The sequence below is a fragment of the Psammomys obesus genome, unplaced genomic scaffold (genome assembly GCF_907164565.1).
Source record: "Psammomys obesus unplaced genomic scaffold, mPsaObe1.curated_primary_1811, whole genome shotgun sequence".
Lineage (NCBI taxonomy): Eukaryota > Metazoa > Chordata > Mammalia > Rodentia > Muridae > Psammomys > Psammomys obesus.
The window spans coordinates 25802274-25825405 of NW_026592118.1; the positions used below are offsets into that span (position 1 = coordinate 25802274).

The 23132-nt window shown below is 38.0% G+C and overlaps 1 protein-coding gene across 11 annotated transcripts in view; it reads left to right on the top strand.

Moving 5' to 3' along the window:
- The window catches only part of Adam22 (ADAM metallopeptidase domain 22), a 226571-nt gene that overhangs the window by 177098 nt on the left and 26341 nt on the right, over positions 1-23132 (top strand). For 9 of the 11 annotated variants that reach the window (XM_055612609.1, XM_055612619.1, XM_055612620.1 and 6 more), the window contains exons 21-26: positions 1163-1268; positions 3666-3785; positions 7391-7559; positions 9294-9408; positions 15258-15348; positions 20061-20078. In XM_055612609.1, coding sequence (XP_055468584.1) covers positions 1163-1268; positions 3666-3785; positions 7391-7559; positions 9294-9408; positions 15258-15348; positions 20061-20078 — 619 coding nt within the window. The remainder of the gene's footprint in view (positions 1-1162; positions 1269-3665; positions 3786-7390; positions 7560-9293; positions 9409-15257; positions 15349-20060; positions 20079-23132) is intronic. The other 2 variants (XM_055612615.1, XM_055612618.1) reach the window with 1 other exon arrangement.

Below are 23132 nucleotides of genomic sequence, written 5' to 3' on the forward strand. Positions count from 1 at the left end.
ACATCCCGAGGATAGCTTTAGATAACAGTTTTTTAGTATTTTTATTGCACGTGCATTCTTACTGAGACTTTTTACATTAGATAAGGACATGAAAATGTTAAAAATTATTTCTTTAGTGTGTGAGCGTGTGTGTGTGCACACGCGTGGGACACGAGCATGTGTATGTGCAGGTGTGCAGGCCTGTGCATTCCCGGAAGGTGAAGAAGGACATCTCATCAGGTGTTGCGTACTCTCGCTCTCCACCAGCTCACTGGACTAGGAGCTAAGCTGGCATCCAGGAAACCCCAGTGATCCTCCTGTCCCTACCCCCATAGCTTCTGCTTTTTTTCTTTTTTTTCCCTTAAAAAGTCTTACAGTGTGAAGAAGTTCAGAGTTTTTGGATTAGCAATACTTAACTTGTGTCACCAATGGGCATTTGGTGAGTTTACCAAAGTCATTGTTACTGGTTTTTTTTGTTGTTGTTTGTTTTGTTTTGTTTTCTAAGGTAGCCTAGGCTGACTTGGACTCTCCTATGGAGCAGAGGATGATCTTGAACTCCTAATCCTTCTGCCTCAGTCTCCCAGTTGCTGAGATGATAGGCTTATCATGGCTGGCTGGGAGATCATTTTGTTCTTAATGGGTGACCCTGATACACTGGCTTCAGAAGAGATTAAAACCTGTAGAGATGCTGGCACACCTTAAAATTCTATTTGCCTTTTGAAGATTCGGCTCAAACTCAGTCAAAATACAGGTGTTTCTTACAGCACTTCAGAATTAGTGAGCAAGGTGGAAATTAGGCTTCTCTTTCTCGAGTCTGATCATACTTCATAGCTATTTGAATAATGTCCTTTTTATTAAGAACGTTTCTGATTGAGAACTTACATATTAGGTACTGAGATTAAAATATGTATTCAAGGTTGGTGTCATCCCCAACACAGTGGCAGGGCCTGGGGAGTGCCTCACAGTATGTAATCTAACACCCCTCCCCGGAAGATCTGCATATACATTTTTTCCTGTTTCGAATAAGGTTCCCTGGAAAATGCACCCAAGCCATGTCTGTGGTATGGTGCACCATTTCTAAGCGATGGTGCTAGTTCTGTTCTTGTCACAAGGGCCCTTAAGCTGCAGCTCCCCTTGCCCGTGTTTACCTCCATCACTGATGGAAAATTCCGTTCTGCTTCAGAGGTGACAGCATCCGACAGGTATTGCTACGAGAAACTGAATATCGAGGGGACCGAGAAGGGTAACTGCGGGAAAGACAAAGACACGTGGATACAGTGCAACAAACGGTGAGTACTCCTGTTAGCCCGAAGTTCTTTTCTCATTCAGTTTTACAGGCATAAATTCTACGTGGCACGTCCCCGTTTAAAGGATTCTATCTTGTCTGTTCTCCTCATCTTTCCTCAGAGCTCCGGCGTCACAAAGGACCCCAGTTCTTGATATGTACCTAGAGCTCTTTCTTCCAGTCTATTATCCTTGCAGTCACTACACTGTCTCACCCAGACAGTACTTCCCAGCATCTTATGACTGAGGCAGATTGCAGCGACCCTAACCAATGCCGCTGAGTGAATTAGCTTATGTTTGCTAAACATCTCATTGTTTCACTGTCCCATGTAGATAGGAATAATTGACTCCTGCATGTTGTCCAGACATGAATCATGGTTGTTTTTCCCCTTTGCTTCTTACCATTTATTGTGAATTTATCCCTTTATTTCCATTATTGTTGTCATTAGCACAGCTAAGCCCTGTAGCTCTAAGTACTACAAAAATCCCTTGAGCTTTCGCTATTGTAATTCTCAAGTACTTTATTACCAGGATAATCTCCTAAATCCTCTTGACTATGTCAGTTCTTTGCTCAGATTTCATTAATTCCACACAGCTAATTGGTAGTACTTGTCATATAGCGACTGTTCTCTGTGTGCTGAGCACCTCTTCTCACCTTGTTGAGCCTGCCACTTGAGCATCATGCCCGTCCTCTCGTTTTACAGATGAAGAAACCAAGGTGAAATCAGTGTCTAGGACTCAGATCACGTCACTAGGACTAGAAAAAGAATTAGTATCCATATTCTGGTATCACAGAGTGCTCCCTTAATTTTTCAGCTGAAAGCCTGTGGTCTTAATTAACAAACAAAATGGAACCTCAGGCTGAGAGCACAGTAGTGCATTCCTACTCACAGCCCTTGGAAAGCAGAGGGAGACCCTATCCCAAACACACACACACACACACACACACACAAACAACAACAAAACCCACCTCTTTTATGATTTGTGCCAAACCACCTTTTTGTGTGTGTATTCTTCTTTGTTCCTACAGAGTCTAGCAAACCTTACTATTCTTAATATCTACTGCACCTTGCGCTGTGCTGTGTTCATGTTTTGTGTTTTTTTTTTTTTTTTGAGCCGTTGGTTCATAGACACAGTCTTTACATCTAGTGAAAAATTCATTCATTTTTTTTTTAAAGGCCCATTTTGAAAACACTTTCTCTCTAAATTATTTCCTGACTGGCTTTCCTAGCTCCCCTCTGGACTCTCACAGGCACAGGCCTCGTACTCAACAATTTGTTTTGTGTAGGCATATGTACATGCCGTGTCTTCTTACACAGTGGAATTCTTAAGAAGATAAACGTCATGTCCGGCTGTGTCTTAGTTTCTAAATGACAAACATTGGTGTGCATAAATAAAACTAAAGAAGACTTGAATATTTATTTATTTTGTTTGTAAGACAAAGGAATATTTGGAATGTAATTTTATATTTGCATACATTTTTATCTTCAAAGTACTTTTAAAGTATAATCTTTTATACTTAGTGATAAATCAAGGTCCCCATTTTTTTCTGTTATCCAGTATATAAACTCTGATATTGTCATATGCGATTTTGTGCTGTGTTAATTAATTAACTTTTTGTTGTTTTTTTTTTTCTTTTTCTTCTTTTTTTTTTTGAGACAGGGTTTTTCTTTGTATAGATCTGGCTGTCCTGTAATTTGCTCTGTAGACTAGGCTGACCTCAAACTTGCAGAGATCCACCTGCCTCTGCCTCCTGAGTGCTGGGATTAAAGGTGTGTGCCACCACCACCCGGTTTAGTGTTTATATGATTTTTACTTAAATATGTGCCAACTATTTAACGCTATTAACAACCAAAACATTTGTTAAAAGAATATATAAAGCAATATTTTAATCCCAGCAACATTACCTGTTAGTTTCTAAACATACATGATGTGTTTAGAAGGGTAGTGAGGCTGAGTGGTTAGGAATCTCTGTGAGCATTAGAACACGTCCTCTATGGTTTTGGGAGACAGGATGCAGAAGAAGCTGTACTACAGAAGAACATTCAATCAAAGTTCATTTATGTACCCAACAGTAAGCACGTTAACTATATTCAGCAGTAGGCTGTATGCAAATCATTCTGCTAAAAATGTGTATTTGATGGATAATGTTTCTTGAACAAATATTTGAAAGACAAGCAAGGGAGTTATTGGGATTTTAGACCACTGGTTGCAGTTTTAGAGAAGTCAGTTCTGAGAGCAGGAGTCAAACTGACATGAGCTTATTTTATTTTGCTTAGCATACACGTAGGTAATGTAGCTGATGGATAAATACCAACAAGAGAGGAGACCCCCAAAAGTACAAGTTTCATTTTGTCCTTTGGGAAGAGATAAAGTCAATAACCGTCTTTCTTTTAACACAGGGATGTGCTTTGTGGTTACCTTTTATGTACAAATATTGGCAATATCCCAAGGCTTGGAGAGCTTGACGGTGAAATCACATCTACATTAGTTATGCAGCAAGGAAGGACATTAAACTGCAGGTAATTGTGTAACCACTCTGTGATCTCACTTAGTCACTTTACTTCCCAGGAATACAGCTTAGACCTACTCCTATTTCCAGAGGATGTGCATTTTGAATCTAGTTCATAAAGGTGATTGAATAAATCCTGACAGAAAAGAAATGAAAAGTAGTTACGAGTGATGAGTGTGGACTGTTACGTGGTTGCTGGAATTATGTTTCATTGCTCAAGAGAGTCCTGCAACGTTTGCCTTACAGTTCCTTCTTATTAAGACAATGAGGACTCTGGGATAGAGGCAGCCATCACAGGTCTGCATTTCATCTTGTTTCTTTCTGAAGTTGCACAGAATTAAATTTTCTTTGGACGTTATATATCTGCAGGAGATCTCAGAAGCGAAGTAGAGGCAGTAACAATCCCCATCTGGAATATGGGCAAATGACAGTACGACTCATGCCTAGGAGAGCCTTTTGAGAAAGTTGGATTTGTAGATCAGTAAGAGGGAAAGCTGAAACCCAACCCAAGATGTCTTGTAATGTGTAAGAAGAACCAGAAATTGGCAGCATAATCTGCTGTTCAATGGGGGAATTAGATGAATTTCACAGAAAGTTTTTAAATAAAGTTTATTTATCTGGAAGTTTGAAAAAGAAAAGGAGCTTGATGCTCAGATTTCTTTGGTGACTTAGCCACAAAGGGACTGGACCACCCTTCTGTTGGAGACTCAGGCTTTGTCTCCACAGAGAATAGAAGGGAGCATTCTTAATTGTAGGGTTGGCATCACGGTCACATGGAAGTGCTTCAGCCTCAGGGAATGCGCACGGAGAATACCCTGGAAATTCCAGTCATCTGTCTGGTCATTGCTGACGGGCAAGCAGAGAAAGTCTCTAACATGAAAAACCAGAGAGAACAGAAAACCCCAAGAGGCTTTTTATCATGAAGTTAAAAAATAATGTTCCACTTTAATCAAACAGACCACGGATGAAAAAGATTCTGTTATGTTAAAATACAGCAGCAGAAGTGAAGCTTAATGGTTGAAATCGTCTCCTTGGAAGTAGGGCAATACAAAGGAAGAAAACAACAATGAGGGAGAACTCCCCAATTCGAATAGAAATAAAGAAGAACAGAGAAATAGTAAGGAGGAAATTGTCAGGGAGTGACATCAGAGACAGCTGCAAACCTCCTGGAAGCACTATGGGACAGAGAAGAGAGTCATCAAGTTTCCACAGAGGAGGCTCAGGTTTATCATGAGGAGTCTGGGGAATCAGAAGACACTGGGAAATTACTTATAAATTACAGTGACGCAAACCATGGCTGCTAGCGCACGCCTCTAATCCCAGCACTCAGGGGCCCAAGTATGAGGAAGAGGAGTCTAAGGTAAGCCTGGACTACACAACAAGATCCTGTCATTTAAAAAATGTCAGATATACTTGAGACAAGACGATGACTTTTCAGCATGCAAATTCCTTCAGAATGTGTTCTCCTACACTGTCTTGAAAAAGTTACTGAAACAACTATATCCCATAAAGGTGAAAAAGAGTCAACAAAGGAAAAGAAAGGCAAGGGCTAGAGAAAGAAGTCTTCCACTGAGAGATAGTGTCATCATGAAGCTGATTCTGAGAGGAAATCAGGATTGACAGCTCTGTGCCAGGAACAGGGCAAAACCAGACAGAGAGGAAGGGGCTGGTGGGGACTCTAGGGAAGATGTAATCAGGAATTGAGCTGATGCTCAGTTTCCAGTGGGAGTTAATAGCCAGAGTGTTTGGATTAATCTTGTATTAAAGATGGTAAATTTGTCGGAGAGTGGACAGATAAACAGCCGGCAAACAAGAGTCATCTAAGGTAAGACGAAGGTAATTCAGAAATTGAAAGAGTTTAAACATAACAGTATTGTTTTCTTCAACTAAATAGCATTTGCATAGTTATAATAATAAACATATTTTTATTGGTTAAGTAAAGTTTATGATGAAAGGATAAGGGAAGGAGAAATTGTATATAGAACTACCACGGTAAAGAGAGATAAAATCTCTTATTGTATATAAAGAAATTGATAATACCTACAGTTGAAAAAAAAGTATAGAAGTATAATATAAACTTTTTTGAGGCACAAAAATAGCAAAAATTAAGAGTATAGAAAGTGCTTCTCAGCTGGGTGTGGTGGTGCATGCCTGTAATCCCAGCACTTAGAGAGGCAGAGGCAAGTAGATCTCTGTGAGTTCGAGGCCAGCCTGGTCTACAAAGCAAGTATAGGACAGCCAAGGCTACAACAGAGAAACCCTATCTCAAAGAAAGAAAGAGAGAGAGAGAAAGAAAGAAAAAGAAAAAGTGGTTTTCTTCTAGGAAGGCTTTGAGGCAGGGATAACTGCTTTATTTTAAGAAACCGACTTATCTAATGCTAAAAATGACTCTGGTAAAAGGCTCAGTATTTAAACATGAAGACCTGAGTTCAATCCCCAGTGCCCACGGGACCCACTGTAAAATATACTAGGTACTGGCAGAAGGGTCCTTGAGGCTTTCGGCCAACCGATCCAGTGGATCACTGAGTTCTACTTTCCGTGTGGACACCCTGACTCCAAAAAGAAGGTCAAGAACAATGGAGAAATACACTCAGGGTTGACCTCTGGCCTTCACCTATACATACTCACCCACCTGCAAACACAGACACGCGTGTATGTGAACACACAAATACAAACATGGATACAACATACCAGTTCATGTATTGGGCTCCATGTGCACAAATAATTTTGATTAAAATTAATACTGAAATGTTTGTACTATCATTGGCAAGGCATCGTGAAAATGTTAGTTATGGGTATTCACTTTCAACTCTTGGTGCTATTTTTTTTTTTTTTCAATTCTAAAAGAAACCGTGTGAGCATGCTGTACTGAGCAGTAAATACAATGATGTAGTTATCACCAAAGAGAATTTGTATATCTACAGCATTTGGAGCAGTATAAATTAAATCCAATTCAGATCCTTGTTTGAAATACATTTAAAATCTAGACGTCTGCATAGTAAACCCATTAGACTTGCACATGGCACCCAAGGAAAAATAATACGGCTAGTTCTACCCTGGCCCTTACTGTAATAACTTTGTTTAAATTTTAAATAATGTAATTATCTCTGAAAGGAATTAGATCAAAAGTTTCTTTTGCGTCTTACACTTACAAGATACTTCTGGGTATGGTATTGTGAGCCTGTAATACTGGCATTTGGGAGATGGAGGCTGGAAAAGCAAAAGTTCAGGCCAGTTTTATTTAAATTAAGAACTTGATGCTGGGGCTGGAGAGATGGCTCAGTGGTTAAAAGTGCTATCTGCTCTTCCAAAGGACCTGGGTTCAAATCCCAGCACTCACATGGCAGCTCACAACTATATGTAACTCTAGTTCCAGGTAGTCTGACACCCTTACACCAATGCACATAAAATAAAATTAATTACTTAAAAATAATTTGATGCCCACCTGAGCTACTTGAAATCCTATCTAAACACACACACACACAATTTAAGCACCCTTTGACTATTGGTCTTTATTAAATAACAAACAGGAGACCAGAGAAGGGATATTGCCTGCTAACCATGAGCATGAATTAATGGAATCCCATTTTCTTTTTGCTTCCAATGTGTTTCTAGTGGGGGGCATGTTAAGCTTGAAGAAGACGTGGACCTTGGCTATGTGGAAGATGGGACGCCCTGTGGCCCAGAGATGATGTGCTTGGAACACAGGTGTCTTCCTGTGGCTTCCTTCAACTTCAGCACTTGCTCAAGCAGTAAAGCAGGCACTGTTTGTTCTGGAAATGGAGTAAGTGTCAGAACTCCAGCCTGAGAGTCATCCGTTTCTCCTACGTTATAGAAGTAGATATAATCCTATAACGTTGCCTTAATTATGGAAAATGTGATTGCTCGTGTTTCTGGTTGGCATGTGAACAGTAACTTGATCAAAGCTACTTGGATATTTTTGTTGTATACTAGAGAAAGTATAAGAATAAGAAAACTAGTAATTTTCCTAATCAAGTTCTTCTTTCTTCCTTTCATATGCTAATAGGATGCCATTCAGTATAATGACAGGTTTTCTGCTTGTGATTTAGGAGATGGATCTTAGCTAACCACAATGGATTTTGTTTTTAAGTAGGGAGTGAAGAAGGAAGAGTGAGCCACTCTTTATTTATTTAAATAGATAGGTAAATATAGTAATTAACCAGTTAGGTCATCTGGGTACAGATGAATCAGCAATGACTGTAAATGACTGTTGTAGCCACACCAGAAATGACAGTTGAAGCTACAGCTTGGGAACAAAGTCATCAGGGAAGGCGCAGTTCTGGATGAGCAGAATATTTTAGGCGTTTAATTTAATTTAATCCTTTCAGATTTGTGTATTGAGTAGCATAAGGTCATACTTCAGTTATGGGTCAAACGCTCGTCTCCCATGAATGAACCCTCCAAGAATGCATCCAGTTTTCTCATTTTCATTAGGAATTCCTTCCTAGCAGTTGTTTCAATTTGTGGTTGCTGTTGTTAGCATGTTCTGTGATTTTTCTTTTTACCGGTACTAAAGAATCTTTGGTTGAATTAGTTGAATTATCCATGTGAGGCAAAGGACCTTGTTTTGGAATTTGAAGCTGTCGATCCTGGTCATTCAGCTTCGCGCAGTGGCAGTATCGTAGGCAATGAGGTTTATCCGAAGCGCGAGTATTGCTAATCCTGGTCATTCATATTACGGATAACAAATGTCCTTGAGAGTTATGCCAGGAATTTACTTTAGAAAGTAACCAGTTGTCACTATTTGCCCAAGAATAGGAGATCTTATGGCACATAAGAAAGAGAATACACATGCTTGGGTAGCCCTGATCCTGTAATGTAAGAGGGATTGTTTTATCTCCTTCCTGCAGTCACTAGACAGGCTTAGGGAAAATAGTTTTTGTGTGGCCAAAGAAATGAAAAATGAAATCATTTCTTAATCATCCTGCTGATGAATTTTAAAAATACATGCTAAAACAAACTGTAGTTTTATCTATCAGTGCTTATTTAATAGATTGATGAGGGTAAAATACTATAAGATTATATATAGCCTAAAATTATTTAAAATAGTCATGTAATATAGAGGTTTATCCTATATAATAAAAAATGTTCTATTATATGTGTATATGGTGTGTGTGAGCGTGTGTGTATGTACCTGTGTATGCGCATACATGCCATGATATCTGTGGAGGTTGGATAACATCTTGGAGGATGTTAACCCTTCTGACACATGGATTCGTGGGATGAACTAAGGTTATGAGGATTCCATGACAGGTGTTATCGCCACTGAGCTATCTTGCCAGTCCCCCATCTAGTTTTAAACTACAGTAACTCAGTTTTATATGTGGCAAAGAGTTAAAATCAAGATTGAAGTGTTCTTTGTGCGCTATACATCATGTGGGCATATAGGCTTGCTAGGTGTGGATCCCAGCTCTGCCTCCCATCACAATTGTAAGTGTGCATTTGCTCCCCTGAGGCAGAGAACTGACGTTTCTGCTGGCCCTCCTTTGGATTTTAGGTTTGCAGCAATGAGCTCAAGTGCGTGTGCAACAGGCACTGGACGGGTGCTGACTGTAGCACTCACTTTCCTCACAATGATGATGCAGAGACCGGCATCACCCTGTCTGGCAATGGTAGGTATCGAACTTGGTGTTACGTCACATTTATATACAACAGACGAGAGATTGTCTCTATGGACATTTGTGTTTGAGTTTTTTTTTTTTTTTTTTTTATCAAAACTCAAAAGTAAATGGCATCTACATAGTATAGTGAGTGGGGTTTACCTCCTGAAACCATTTTCATTACATTGTAATGAGTATAATTTAGCTTACCGACTTGGCCTCGTAATAATTAAATTTGCCCAGAATGGTTAAATAATTGATGTCCTTAGACAGAAATAATGGGAAATGGGAAATGGCAATGTGGCACTTGCTCCCAAAGTCAATGTGAAAGCAGAGTATAGTATGTGTAGCACCCGGATCTCAGTAGCTTTTCTTTTCTGTTGTTTGAAATGTGTTTATTCTCTCATATATTATATCCTGACAGGGTTTCCCCTCCCTCCTCTTTGGGAATATACCCGAGGGTGGTATAGGTAGGTCTTAAGGTAGGTTAATTCCTAGTTTTCTGAGGTACCATCATCTTAATTACCATTGTGGATGTCTAAGTTTTCACTCCACCAGCAATATGGAGGAGTGTTCCCCTCACTCCACATCCTCACCAACATTAGCTGTCACTTGTGTTATTGATTTTAGCCATTCTTACAGATGTAAGCTGGAACTCAGAGTCGTTTTGATTTGCATTTCCCAGATGGCTAAGGATGTCGAACATTTCTTTAAGTGCTTCTTGGCCATTTGAGATTCCTCTGTTGAGAATTTCCTGTTTAGAGAATTCCCATTTTTTTTTTTCAGTTATATTGTTTGGTTCATTGATGTTGTTTCTTGAGTTCTTTATGTATTTTGGAAATTAACCCTCGGTCAGATGTGGAGTTGTTTTCCATTGAGGCTGCTGTTTTGTACTATTGACACTGTCCTTTCTCTTAATCTTTTTAGTTTCATGAGGTCCCATCTCTTAATTGTCAGTCTTAGTTCCTGCTCTATTGGAATTCTGTTCAGGAAGTTGTCTCCTGTGCCAGTGCATTCGAGGCTATCCCTACTTCCTTTTCTACCAGGTTCAGTTAATCTGTTTTTAAGTTGAGGTCTTTGATGCACTTGGACTTGAGTTTTGTGCAGAGTGATAGATGTGGATCTATTTGCATTCTGCTACATGCTAACATCCAATTAGACCAGCACCATTTGTTGATGATGGTTTCATTTTTCCCATTGCATGATTCTGGCTTCTTTATCAGAAGTCAAGTGTTCATAGGTATATGGATTACATCTGGATCTTTGATTCCATTCTATTAGTTAACCTGCTTGTTTTAGGATTTTATTACTATTGCTCTGTAGTAGAGCTTAAAATCAGGGATAGTGATAAGTCTGGAAGATTTTTTTAATTGTATGTGATTGTTTTAGCTATGCTGGGGTTTTTGTTTTTCCATATGAAGTTGAGTATTGTCCTTTCAAAGTCCATAATGAATTGTGTTGAACTTCTGATAGAGATTGCATTGAATCTGTACATTGATTTTGATAAGATGGCCATTTTTACTATTTTAATAGATCTTTCCATCTATTTATATCTTCTTTTTTCTTTGAAGACTTGAAGTTCTTGTCATACAGGTCTTTCACTTGGTTGGTTAGGGTTACACAAAGGTATTTTATACTATATGGGACAATTGTGAAGGGTTATGTTTCCTTGACTTTTTTTCTCAGCCCTTTTATCGTTTGTATAAAGGAAGGCTACTGATTTTCTTTAATTTTGTACTTAGTCATTTTGCTGAAGGTGTTTATCAGCTGTAGGAATTCCCTGGTTGAATTTGCAGAGTCACTTATTTATTTTAATATCATCTGCAAATAATGATATTTTGATTTCTTTCTCCCCAGATTGACCCCCTTGATCTCCTTTAGTTATTTTATTGCTCTAGCTAGAACTTCAAGTACATTTTTGAATAAATAAAGAGAGAGTGGACAACCTTGTCTTGTTCCAGATTTTAGTGGAATTGCTTTGATTTTCTGTTCATTTAATTAGGTTAGCTGTAGGCTTGCTGTAAATTGCTTTTATTTTGTATCCCTAATTTCTCCAAAACTTTCAACATGAAGGGGTGTTGGATTTTGTCAAAGGCTTTTTAGCATTTAAAAAGACGGTCATTTTTTTTCTTTCAGTTTGTTTATATGGTAGATTATATTGAAAGATTTTCATATGTTTAACTAATCCCTGCATCTCTGGGATGAAGCCTACTTGATCATGATAGAAGATCTTTTTGATGTCTTTTTGGATTCTGTTTATGAGAATTTTATTGAGTATTTTTGCATCTGTGTTCATGAGTGAAATTGGTCTGAAATTCTCTTTCTTGAGTTTTTGTGTGGTTTGGGTATCAGGTGACCATGGCTTCATAAAATGAATTTGGCAATATTTTTTCTGTTTCTAATTTGTGAATAGTTTGAGGGGTATTGGTATTAGCTCTTCTTTGAAAATCTGGTAAAATTTTGTGCTAAAGCCATCTGGCCCTGGGCTTTTTGGGGAGGGGAATGGGGTTAGGAGACTTGTAATGACTGCTTCTGTTTCTTAAAGCTTATAGATCTATTTACATTGCTTATATGATTTTGATTTAACTTTCGTGTTATCTATCAAGAAAACTATTAATTTCCTTTAGATTTTCCAATTTTGTGGAGTACAGATTTTTGAAGTAAGATCTAACGATTTTTTTTATTTCCTCAGTATCTGTTGTTATGTCGCCTTTATTGTTTCTGATTTTCTATATTTGTATATTTTGTCTTTTTTTTTTTTAGTTAGTTTTGGATAAGGGTTTGTTTGTCAATTTTTTAATTTTCTTAAAGAACCAACTCTTTGTTTCATTGATTCTCTTTATTGTTCTCTTTGTTTCTAATACTGATTTCATCCCTCAGTTTGATTATTTCCTATCATCTCCTCCTCTTGGGTGTGTTTGCCTGTCCTTGGTCTAGAGCTTTCAGCTGTGCTGTTAAGTTGCTAGTATGAGATCTCTCCAATTTCTTTCTTTATAGTTCTATGAACTGTAATGCTATGAACATTCCTCTTAGCACAGCTTTCACTGTGTCCTATAAACTTGGCTATGTTATACATTCATTTTCCTTTAATTCTAGGAAGTCTTTATTTATTTATTTTCTTTATTTCTACCTTGACTCAGTAGAGAACTGTTCAGTTTCCATGACTTTGTAGGTTTTCTGGTTGTTTGTGTGTGTGTGTGTGTCTGTATGTATGTGTGTGTGTGTGTGTGTGTGAGTGTGAGTGTGTGTGTGTGTGTGTGTGTGTGTGTGTGTGTGTGTGTGTGTGAAATCCAGCTTTAAGCAGTAGTGGTCTGATAGGATACAGGACATTATTTCAATTTTCTTGGGTCTGTTGAGCCTTGCTTTGTAACCGAGTATGTGGCCAGTTTTGGAGAGCATTATTTCAATTTTCTTGGATCTGTTGAGCCTTGCTTTGTAACCGCGTGTATGGCCAATTTTGGAGAAACTTCCATGAGGTTCTAAGTAGAGGGTATATTCTTTTGTGTTTGAGTATAATATTCCATAGATATCTGTTAGGTACATTTGATTCATAACATCTGTTAGCTTCATTAATTCTTTGCTTGGTGTCTGTCTGCATGACTTGTCTATTGGTGAAAGAAGGATGTTGAAGTCTCCCACTATTAATGTTTTGAGTTCAATATGTGATTTAAGCTTTAATAATGTTTCTGTTACAACTGTGGGTACCCTTGCATTTGGGGCATAGATGTTCAGAACTGAGGCATCATCCTGGTGGAATTTTCCTTTGGTGAGTAGAAAGTGTCCTTCCCTGTGTCTTTTGATTAATTTTGATTGGAAGCCTATTTTGTTAGATATTAGAATGACTACCCCAGCTTACTTCTTGGGTCCATTTGTTTGGAAAAATCTTTTTCCAACCCTTTGCTCTGAGATAATGTCTATCTTTTAGGTTGGGGTATGCTTCTTGTATGCAGCAGAAGGATGGATCTTGTTTTGGCATCCATTCTCTTAGTCTCTATCTTTTTATTGGAGAATTGTGTCAAATGGTGTTAAGAGATATTAATGATATAATTAATTGTTACTGCCTGTTATTTTGTTATTGTTGTTGGTGGTGTGTGTGTCTCTCTCTTTCTCTGTGTTTGTGTGTTTGCTCACACTTTCTGTCTTTTGTTTGTGTTGGTGTAAGATTAATTATTTTCTCTCTTTTTTTGAGTATAGTTAGCCTTCTTGGGTTGGAGTTTTTCTCCTAGTATCTTCTGTAGGGCTGGGTATTGTTTAAATTTGACTTTGTCATGGAATATCTTGTTTTCTCCATTTATAGTGATTGAAAGTTTTGCTGGTATAGTAATCTGGGCTGCCATCTGTCTCTTAGGGTCTGCAAGACATTTGTCAAGGCTTTTAGAATCTTAATTGGGAAGTCAGGTGTAATTCTAATAAGTCTTCCTTTATATGTTAATTGGCCTTTTTCCTTCTTGTGGCTTTTAATATTCTTTTTTGTTGTTGTTCTGTATGTTTAGTATTTTGATTATTATGTGGTGAAGGACTTTCTTTTCTGGTCCAATCTATTTTATGTTCTGTATGTTTTTTGTATCTTTTCAGACATCTCCTTCTTTAGGTTAAAATTTGTCTTTGATTTAAAAAAAATATTTTCTGGGTTCAACTGGAATTCTTCTTCTTCTATTCCTATTATTCTTAGGTTTGGTCTTTTAATAGTGTACTGGATTTCTTGGATATTTTGTGTCAGGAATTGTTAAGTGTTAACATTTTCTTTGATTGATATAGCAATTTCTAGTATCTTGTACACCTGAGGTTCTTTCTTCTGCCTCTTGTATTCTGTTGGTGATGCTTGTATCTCTAGTTCACTTACTTACTTTTTCCATTTCCAGGATTCCCTCAGTTTGTGTTTTCTTTATTGCTTCTATTTCCATTTTCAAGTTTTTAACAGTTTTATTCATTTCCTTCACTTGATTTGTTGTTTTTTTCTTGGCTTTCTTTAAGGGATTTATTTATTCATTTCCTCCATTTTATTTATTTATTTTTTTGGTGTGTGTGTGTGTGTGTGTGTGTGTGTGTGTGTGTATTTTTCCTGGGTTTCTTTAAGATATTTATTCATTTCCTCTTTAAGGACCTCTATCTTCATAAAATTGGTTATAAGATCATTTTCTTGTTGTTCAGCTGAGTTGGAATATCCAAAGCTTGCTGTGGTAGGATAGCTGGGCTTTGGTCTTCTGGCATCGGTGGCATGTGGGTCTGGTGAGCAGTGAATCCTTGGGTCCTATAGGGTGGGTGTCTCTGCAGGGTTTTGGCAATCTGCATGACTTCTGGGGTTTTGTGCTGGCATTGCCTCTGGGGTTCTGGGGTTCTGGGAACTCACATGTCCTCTGGGGTTCCAGGTACTAGAGTGGCCTCTGATAGAACAGTATGATTCTGGGGTTCTGGGTACCAAGGTAGTCTCTGGGTTCCCAGTTACCCATGTGGCCTCTGGAGTTCTAGGACTGGCATGGCTTCTGGTAGAGCAGGAGTCTTCTGCCAGTATTTGTGGGCCCAAGGGGACAGGGTGCTTATTGGGGGCAGCTGGGAGAACTCTAAGGAGTGTTAGGGGCAGGTGGGCAGTGTCTTATGGGGTGTGGGGCTGTTTCTGGTAGAGCAGATTTCAGAGGCTTTTCAAAAGACATTACTTAGAAGTAGTTACACAAGTTTATTGACCCCTGTTTAAATCCCTGGAAGAGCAGGAAGGGTTGGCAGACATGCTAAGTCTTGGCGTGAAAAGGCCAGAGCCTTTTTACGTAACAGGTAATAGTGGTAGCATGATGATTACAGATCTGGAGAACAAAATCCTGAAAGAATTTCATATCACTGATTTTCCTTCTTATTTTCCCTTCTAGGTGTTGCTGGCACTAATATCATAATAGGAATAATTGCTGGCACCATTTTAGTGCTGGCCCTCATATTAGGAATAACTGCCTGGGGTTATAAGTAAGTCAAATGTTTCAGTACTATTACTATAAAAATTTACCTTAAAATATTTTTGAGTAAGTGCTAGAAAGGTGGCTCATTCAGTAAAAATGCCAACTGCTCTTGTAGAGAACCCAGTTTTAATTTCCAGTACCAGTGTGGGTGGCTCATAAGCCTTGAACTTCCAGTTCCAGAGGCTCTGACACCATCTTCTAGCCTCCTTGGGTCCCTGCATTCTAACATGCAGACACACACACACACACACACACAGAAAGAGAGAAAGAGAATTTAGAAATGTTTAAAGTATAATTATGAAATATATTGATTGGAAAAATATTTTGACTGGAAGATTGTATATTTTTACCTTTATATTTGCGTTGGAAGTCAGTCTGGTCAACAATCGGTGATTACCCACCCCGGGTATGACTAGAAGTAATGATAAATTATCACATTTTAGATTTTCAAACAACTCTTTTTCTATACTGAAAGTCCTGAATGTTGTAAGATCGTTGAAGCGACTCAGCTGTGAGTGAGTGCTGACTGCATCTACGCATCACATTAATGGCAGAGCCCCTTTTTCCTAATAGCCCTTAGTATAAATGAGTTTCTTCCTGTGAGGAGCAGGCTCTTGGGAGATTCAACATTTAAAATTCAGCTTCATCTGCAAAATTCACACACCTAATTCCTTCTTAAGCTTCACATCTCAGCATAGAATTTTTTTAATTTTTAAAAGTTGTAAGTTATACTACTTTTGAATATTCAGTGGCCTTAGACTTTTGCTAACTAAATGCTCTCGAACACTTATATATTTAATATTTCAGAGTTCTCTTTTGAAGACTTACAATACAAATTTTTTCTTTAGTCGTCTAGTAACTATTTAACGTTATGACTTAGATGTAGCGTAAACCTTTAATTCTTAGGTTAGGTTTCCATTGCTGAGGAATTACCTGAGGAAGCAGGTCAAAAAAGGAGGGCTTCACCGTGGCTTACATTTGAGAGGCTCCCACTGTCACTGGCCCCATTGCTGTGAGCCTCTGCCTAGACAGAAGACCATGGTAGAAGAAAGATGCCCACCAAAGAAAGCGCTCACCACTATAGTAAACCCTCTGCCCAAAAAACTATTGAGGTATAATCCAGAAATGGATCATTCCACTGATGAAGTCAGAATTCCTGTAATCTGATTATCTTAAATTAAGCAGTGCTGCGTGGGGAACATGCATTCAACGCACGAGTTTTTGGGAACGTTCAGATCAATATTTCTCTTCAATATTTCAACTTAAAATTATATTTTGCTGTCTCTGGTAACATCCTAGTCAGTGCCCAAATGGGGTTTTCCATCTGGAAGACCTACACTCTAGATGTTAACCTCATTTCATAGCAGAGTCCCTTGTGGAGTAAATGAAGATCACTAAATTGGGAACTAAAACAGTTGAGATTTGGGGCCAGAGAGATGGCTCAGAAATTAATAACGCATACTGCTGTTACGGAGTTCAGTTCCCAACACCCACATCAGGTGACTCAAAACCACTTGTATCTCCAGCTTTAGAGGATTTGACAACCTCTTATGGCTTCTGTAGGCTCCTACACACACACACACACACACACACACAGAGAGAGAGAGAGAGAGAGAGAGGCATGCACACACAAACATAAATAAATCTTTAAACATTTACACTGATTTTAAGTTTCAAATTTACTCTATTCTTTTTATAAACTCATCTTTGTTCTGTGGATTATTATATGTCAAACATTCGCAGCAGGGGCCGCCTCACAGTAAGCAGTATGATTGTCTACTGTGGTCTGAAGCCGGCTGAATCGAAGGAGACACCTTTACATGTACATACCAGCAATCATTCGCAAAATGAAAATCCTGCAAGTGTTTTACTGAAAAGTGGGAGCAATTATTTTCCTTTTTATATGCTTCCATCATTAAAATTTAGGGAGCCTTATGGATGGCTATATAACAAAAACACTGACAGCACAGTAAAATAACTTATGTACATGGCTTATGTACATGGGATAGCTCCGAGAAGGAACTCACAGCACCGAAGTAGGTTTGGCCCTGAGGAGATCAGTAGCTAGCCCTAGATCGATTGTAACAGATTCCCAGTGTGCTTGGACATCTTGTACACTTCCATTTGCTAGTGTGATTTAGGCACTTATAAACTTGTATGTCTGAAAGGAGAGCCTTTCTTCATGCCACAAGCAAATGAGCTTTGTCTTGGAGTTAAATTGTTTTCTCAACTTCTCTGACGTAGGACACATACTAATCCCCATCACAAGCATTGCTGTTTTGTTATAGCTCAATGATTTTACTTGGTTACATGAAAGGTGTTCTAGAATGTGTGAGTTCCTACCACTTACAATATAGGTGGATATTTTATTTATATAATACTAGAAAAATGTGCTGTTCAGCAAACATGAAACCGAAACATACCTATTGCTAATGAAATTACCTTTGTTTGTAGAATTTCCCTGTTTTCTTTAGAGGGGTTACATTTTTTCTTTTTAGCATTTCTAAATTGATACATTTTGCAGGTTGATAAGAAAAAGGATCCTGTTCATATTGTAGTATTCTTCTTAGACATAATTTGAACCTAAGATCAAAGTTTAAGAGTTTTTAAATTATTCAGAATATTTTTATTTGTTCTGTTTTGTTTTGCTTTGTGTTTTTTAAGATGGGGTCTTACTCTGTTGTCCTAGCTGGCTTTGAACTAACTTTATAGCCAGACTGACATTGAACTCACAGAGATCCACCTTCTGTCTCCTGCATGCTGGGATTAAAGGTGTGCACCACACCTAGCTCAGAAAAAGTTTAAAAACAGAGTGAGACTATAGAAATTTTAGTGGAGGAATAAAATTATGAAATAATTATTTTGTCTTCTGTTTGAAGTTAAAAACAGACTATGGACTGTTCTTATAGTTAACAACAGCTATGGCTGTTTTCATGTTGAGTCTTTCAATAAAACAACTTTCTCCAAGTTTTGGTGTCCAGGATAGGAAACAAAGAATACTCCCTTGGAACTGTGTGGCTCGGGTCCCGGAATGAGATTTAAAAATAAAACCCAGTTCATAGAAAGTTGCCAGGCTTGTGTTGCCCATAGCTGATAGCTAATAGCATGGAAAAGAAGACCAAATTGTCCCTTTTACCCTTCGTGCCTGTGGTTAGCATTACAGTATTAATGGAATGTTCTGGCAGGTGAAGGTGCCTGGGTAGAAGCAGTATGCTTGATTGTGGAGGATGGAAGTCCAGATGACTCAGCCACTTGACTTTCTGATATGCCTTCAAAATAGTAATATTTAGTAACATCAAGGTAGAAAGTCGTGACTTTTGAAAAACTTTTGCTGGTTCATTGTCACATTCTCTGATCACATTTTTGTTTAAGATGAGTTTATTATGAAAGTCACATGTTTATTTTAGCTCATGGTCAAATCAAAACCATGAATTAAATGGTGAGCAAATACATCCAGTGTAAAGCTTGAGTGAGAAGTTATTAATATCTACGAAGGACCAGCTTTATTTTAATGTGTTTTTATCGGCCATACATGATGAATATAGTACTCTGGCACACATATATGTTTTCCTACTTGGACTTAGAAAGAGCTATAGTTGCTAAAGCACAATGTTTGTAATTTTTTAAATTAAATGTTTATTTTTTTACATTAATTACATTTTTTTTATTTTAATCACAGGGCATTCACTTGTATCCGAGCCGTAGCCCTCATTAATTACATTTTATTCCCTTTGTATCCCAGCTCTAGCCCCATCCCTCTCAATGTCTGTTATTTCAATAGGAGTAAGTTAAGGCTTATTTCTATGAAATGTAGTTAATTTGTGTAAATAATTGGATTGACTGTTGCCATTTAAATCAGCATTTTCTCATCTATACCTATCAATCAATCTATCATCTATCTATCATCTCTCCATATATATCCATCCTATATTTAAAATAGACTTGACAAGGGTAGAGAAACGGGTTAGTGGTTAAGAGCATTAGGTGCTCTTCAAGAGGGCCCATTTTTAGTTCTTAACCACAGAGGATCTGACACCCTCTTCTGGCTTCCGTGAGCACTGCATTACATGGGGTGCACAGACAAACATGCAAGCAAAACACACATGCACATAAAGTAAGGATAGATAAATTAAGTTTCCAAAACAGTAAGATTGGCTCTAGATAATTATTAAGTATTTAGTAGCATAAAACTGATATTGAGAGAATAGTTACCATTTAATGATTACAACGTGACTCATGCTTTTAAAAATGGGGGGTTAGGCTGGGAAGATGGCGTAGTGGTTATGAGTGCTTGCTGCTCTTGAAGGAGACCCAAGTTTGGTTCCAGAATCCACATGGTGCATCTCAACCATCTGTACCTCCAGTTCCGGGGTATTAAGTAATATCTTTTGGCCTCCATGAGTACTAAGCACACGTGTAGCATAGATACGTACATACAGGCAAAACACAAATATGCATAAGATAATAAGTAAATATTTAAAATAAGTAAAAGCAAATTAAAACTGGCAGTTGTTTGACAGTATTGTCACTAACCCTTTGGTATCGCCTCGCCTTAAGATGAAATGACATTTTCTACACGTTCCTCATTTTAATTTTACAGTTTAAATTACCCTAGGGAAGATGGTTCAGGGAATGCCAGGCTTTGTGTTTAATGCTCTGTTCATGTGCTTCTGTGGGTAACTAATGCTTTGTTCTTTCCTTTTCTCTGTCTATGAACAGAAACTATCGAGAACAGAGGTACGTGATGACAGTGATCTGAACATATGACTGAAAGGTTTAACCCTCTGTATCACTGTTGGAACTCAAACATGCAGTTTCAAGTGGGTTTTTTTTTTTTTTGTTTTATGTAATGATGACCTTGACCTTTTATGGTTTTAAAATAGTAATTTAAATTGCTATTTTTAATAGCAATGTATATAGAGAAATAGGTTTTTCTCATCAAAAACAAATTTCTTGTATGTTGAACTGCCATATTTGTTTACATTGGCTTATTGGCTTTCTTTCATGTTTAAAATACTCTTATTGCCTAATGCTGTCCAAGGGAATTTATTTTGTTACTGTTGAAGTAATAACTTGAATAGGTTACAAGGTTCATCATTTGTTGCTCTCAAGGGGATGCTTTGCACTTGTGGACCAGGTTTTTTTTTTTTTTATGTAAGAAAGTATTTTTGTATTATTTGGAATCCTAAACTAGATAGAGAATTTGCATTTAGAATCTCAGAGCTGTTATGCCTCCTGTGCTGTTATTAAGTAAAATCCATAGAGACCATCCAACACCTATTTAGCATAACCTCGCTGTCTCCATTTAGCAATGGAGATAGTCAAGCTTTTTATAAGAATTGCTAGTTTTATCTAAACTGACATAGTCCTGAGATAGACATTTCACATCTCACATTTTAAAATTTGTTAATTCTACTTGCTGTTGGTACCCAAAGACTGGAGAGTGGTCTTGAAAACTGATAAAACCCTGGTAGGTATTACACATCATATCCTATTTAGTTCTGGGTTCAGACTCTGTATATTGTTGACGAATAACAATGGTGCTTAGTGTAACAGTTCAAAATATAAGTAGGGAGCAACAAAGGATCACGTTAGACCAAGAAGTTATACACTGAAGTATCTTTACGGTTTTGCTTTTAGACAATATGTGTTAATGATTAGAGGGGATATGGTTGGACCAACAGATGCAGTGTACATGAGACAACCTTTTCAGTCTTATAAAATTATCCATAGACATTCACATAAAGACCCATGAGGTTCCAAAGGTGCCAGGACCTAAAACCAAGAATTTGGATGTTATTTTTACCTTTAAATTTGGATTGCCTTTGAGGTGCCATGGTGGGAAGCCCCACTGATAAGAAGTTAGTAGTTTATCTATTGGTGATGTAGGAAAATGGCTAACTTCTCTCAGCCGTAATGTTCTTTGCCATCTTTAAGCACTGTGGTCAAGGGAGAGAACAGCAGCCGTCTTCAGCCAGGCTGAGGTCCATATACTCCTTTTGGCTGATAAAATGTGAGGTTTTGCTTTAGCGTTTAGCGCTTAGAGTAACGTTTAATATATGGGCATTTGCCAGGAGACTGTTAACGTAGAAATGGGGCATAATGTTTAGATTTTTGGAGAAGACGGGCTTGCGATTCTATAAGTGAATCGGGTAACAAACTCCCCCCTGAACAAAAACAATAGGAGCCCCATACTGAAGTGCTTTCCACCCTCCTGTGGCATCTTGGGTAGGCCGGGAACCACGGAACCATAGGGCCACAGTGAAGACTTAGATGTTGGGCCACTGCAAAGTTGGCTACTGACCTTTTTCTTTAAAACCTTCAGGCAAGAAATTTTTTTCGAAGATAATTTTTTTTAACTTAACTTTATTTATATATTTATTTATTACAATTTATTCGATTTGTATCCCCTCTGCAGCTCCGTCCCTCCTTTCCTCCCTGCCCCACCCACCCATCCTTCCTCTTCTCCCCCTCTGCCCTTTCCTAGTCCCCTGATAGGGGAGGACCTCCTCCCATTCTATCTGACCCTAACTTATCAGGTCTCATCAAGGCTGGCTGCCCCTGTGGTCTTCCTTCCTCTGTGGCCTGGCAAGAAAATTTTTACAGCCAGGTGTGGTGGCACACACCTATAATCCTAGCCCTCAGGGAGGCAGAGGCAGTGAGTTCAGTGTGAGGCCAGCCTGGTCTAGAAAGAGAGTTCAGGAGTCCAGGACAGGCAGGGATCCATCGAAAACTACTGTCTTCAAAACAAAACAAAACAAAACAAAATATTTTTTTTTTACCGTTTTCCCCAGTCAGTTTTATTGTTTCTTGAGGAATAATTGCATAAAGCATGACAGCTGTATGGTTTACAGCAATAAATGTAAATTTTAATTTTCAGTCAGGTTTGCAAATACAAATAGGATAAGGAACATTTGTTTAACTTAAATTTCTAACACATGCACATTTGGTTGAAATCCTTTCCCTCTGTTTGAAATAACCACAGATCACTGAGATCATGAGGAACATGATAATCAGACCCCATATTTCTGCTCTGTGGTTTCCCCTGAAGCAGAATTTCTTCCCCTTCCTCCTTTCTTTATCTCTCATCTGTTTTATCCATTTTATTTTTTGTTTGTGAACTCCACACCTTTTCTTTTGCATATCTTTCTCGGTTTCTTTTCTTGCATTCCTCATATTTCAGTAATATTCATGCATCTGTCAGCATGACTTGGCATACCTTACATGATACTTCTCAAAAGAGAGTAACAGTTCCTAGCGTCAGCCTAGGCACTAACCAGAGACTCCTTCATATTGAAGTTATGACCTGGATATATTTTCCCCCAATTTCTAATTTTGAGTACACATTTGGATTAGCGAGATAAAGATCACTGCTCAACAGATACTTCTAAGGAAAGTCAAATTTCTCTCATAACCTGACCAATTATTTATCTAAAGTCTTTGGGGTTAATACAGGAAAGTCTTTCTTGATGTTAACATTTATAATGTTCAATGCCAACTGGCTAATATTTATAAACATGTTGTTATCTGATGTAGAAAAAAAACCCAATAAGCTTGTAAGTTGTAGGTGGGGGGAAAAAGTAATTATAGTTTGCATATTCTGCCCATTCAAAGTCATTGAGCTACAGGTGTTTTTCTTTGTGTTAGCAAATAGAAATTCCTTCAAAAATATTATTTACTAAGGTATATCATTTCAATCTAGAGGTTTATAGAGTGGGAAAAAAATGACACCCTGGAATTAATTTAGGAAATGCTGATGATTGAGGAAAAACAATTCAGTTACAAAGCATT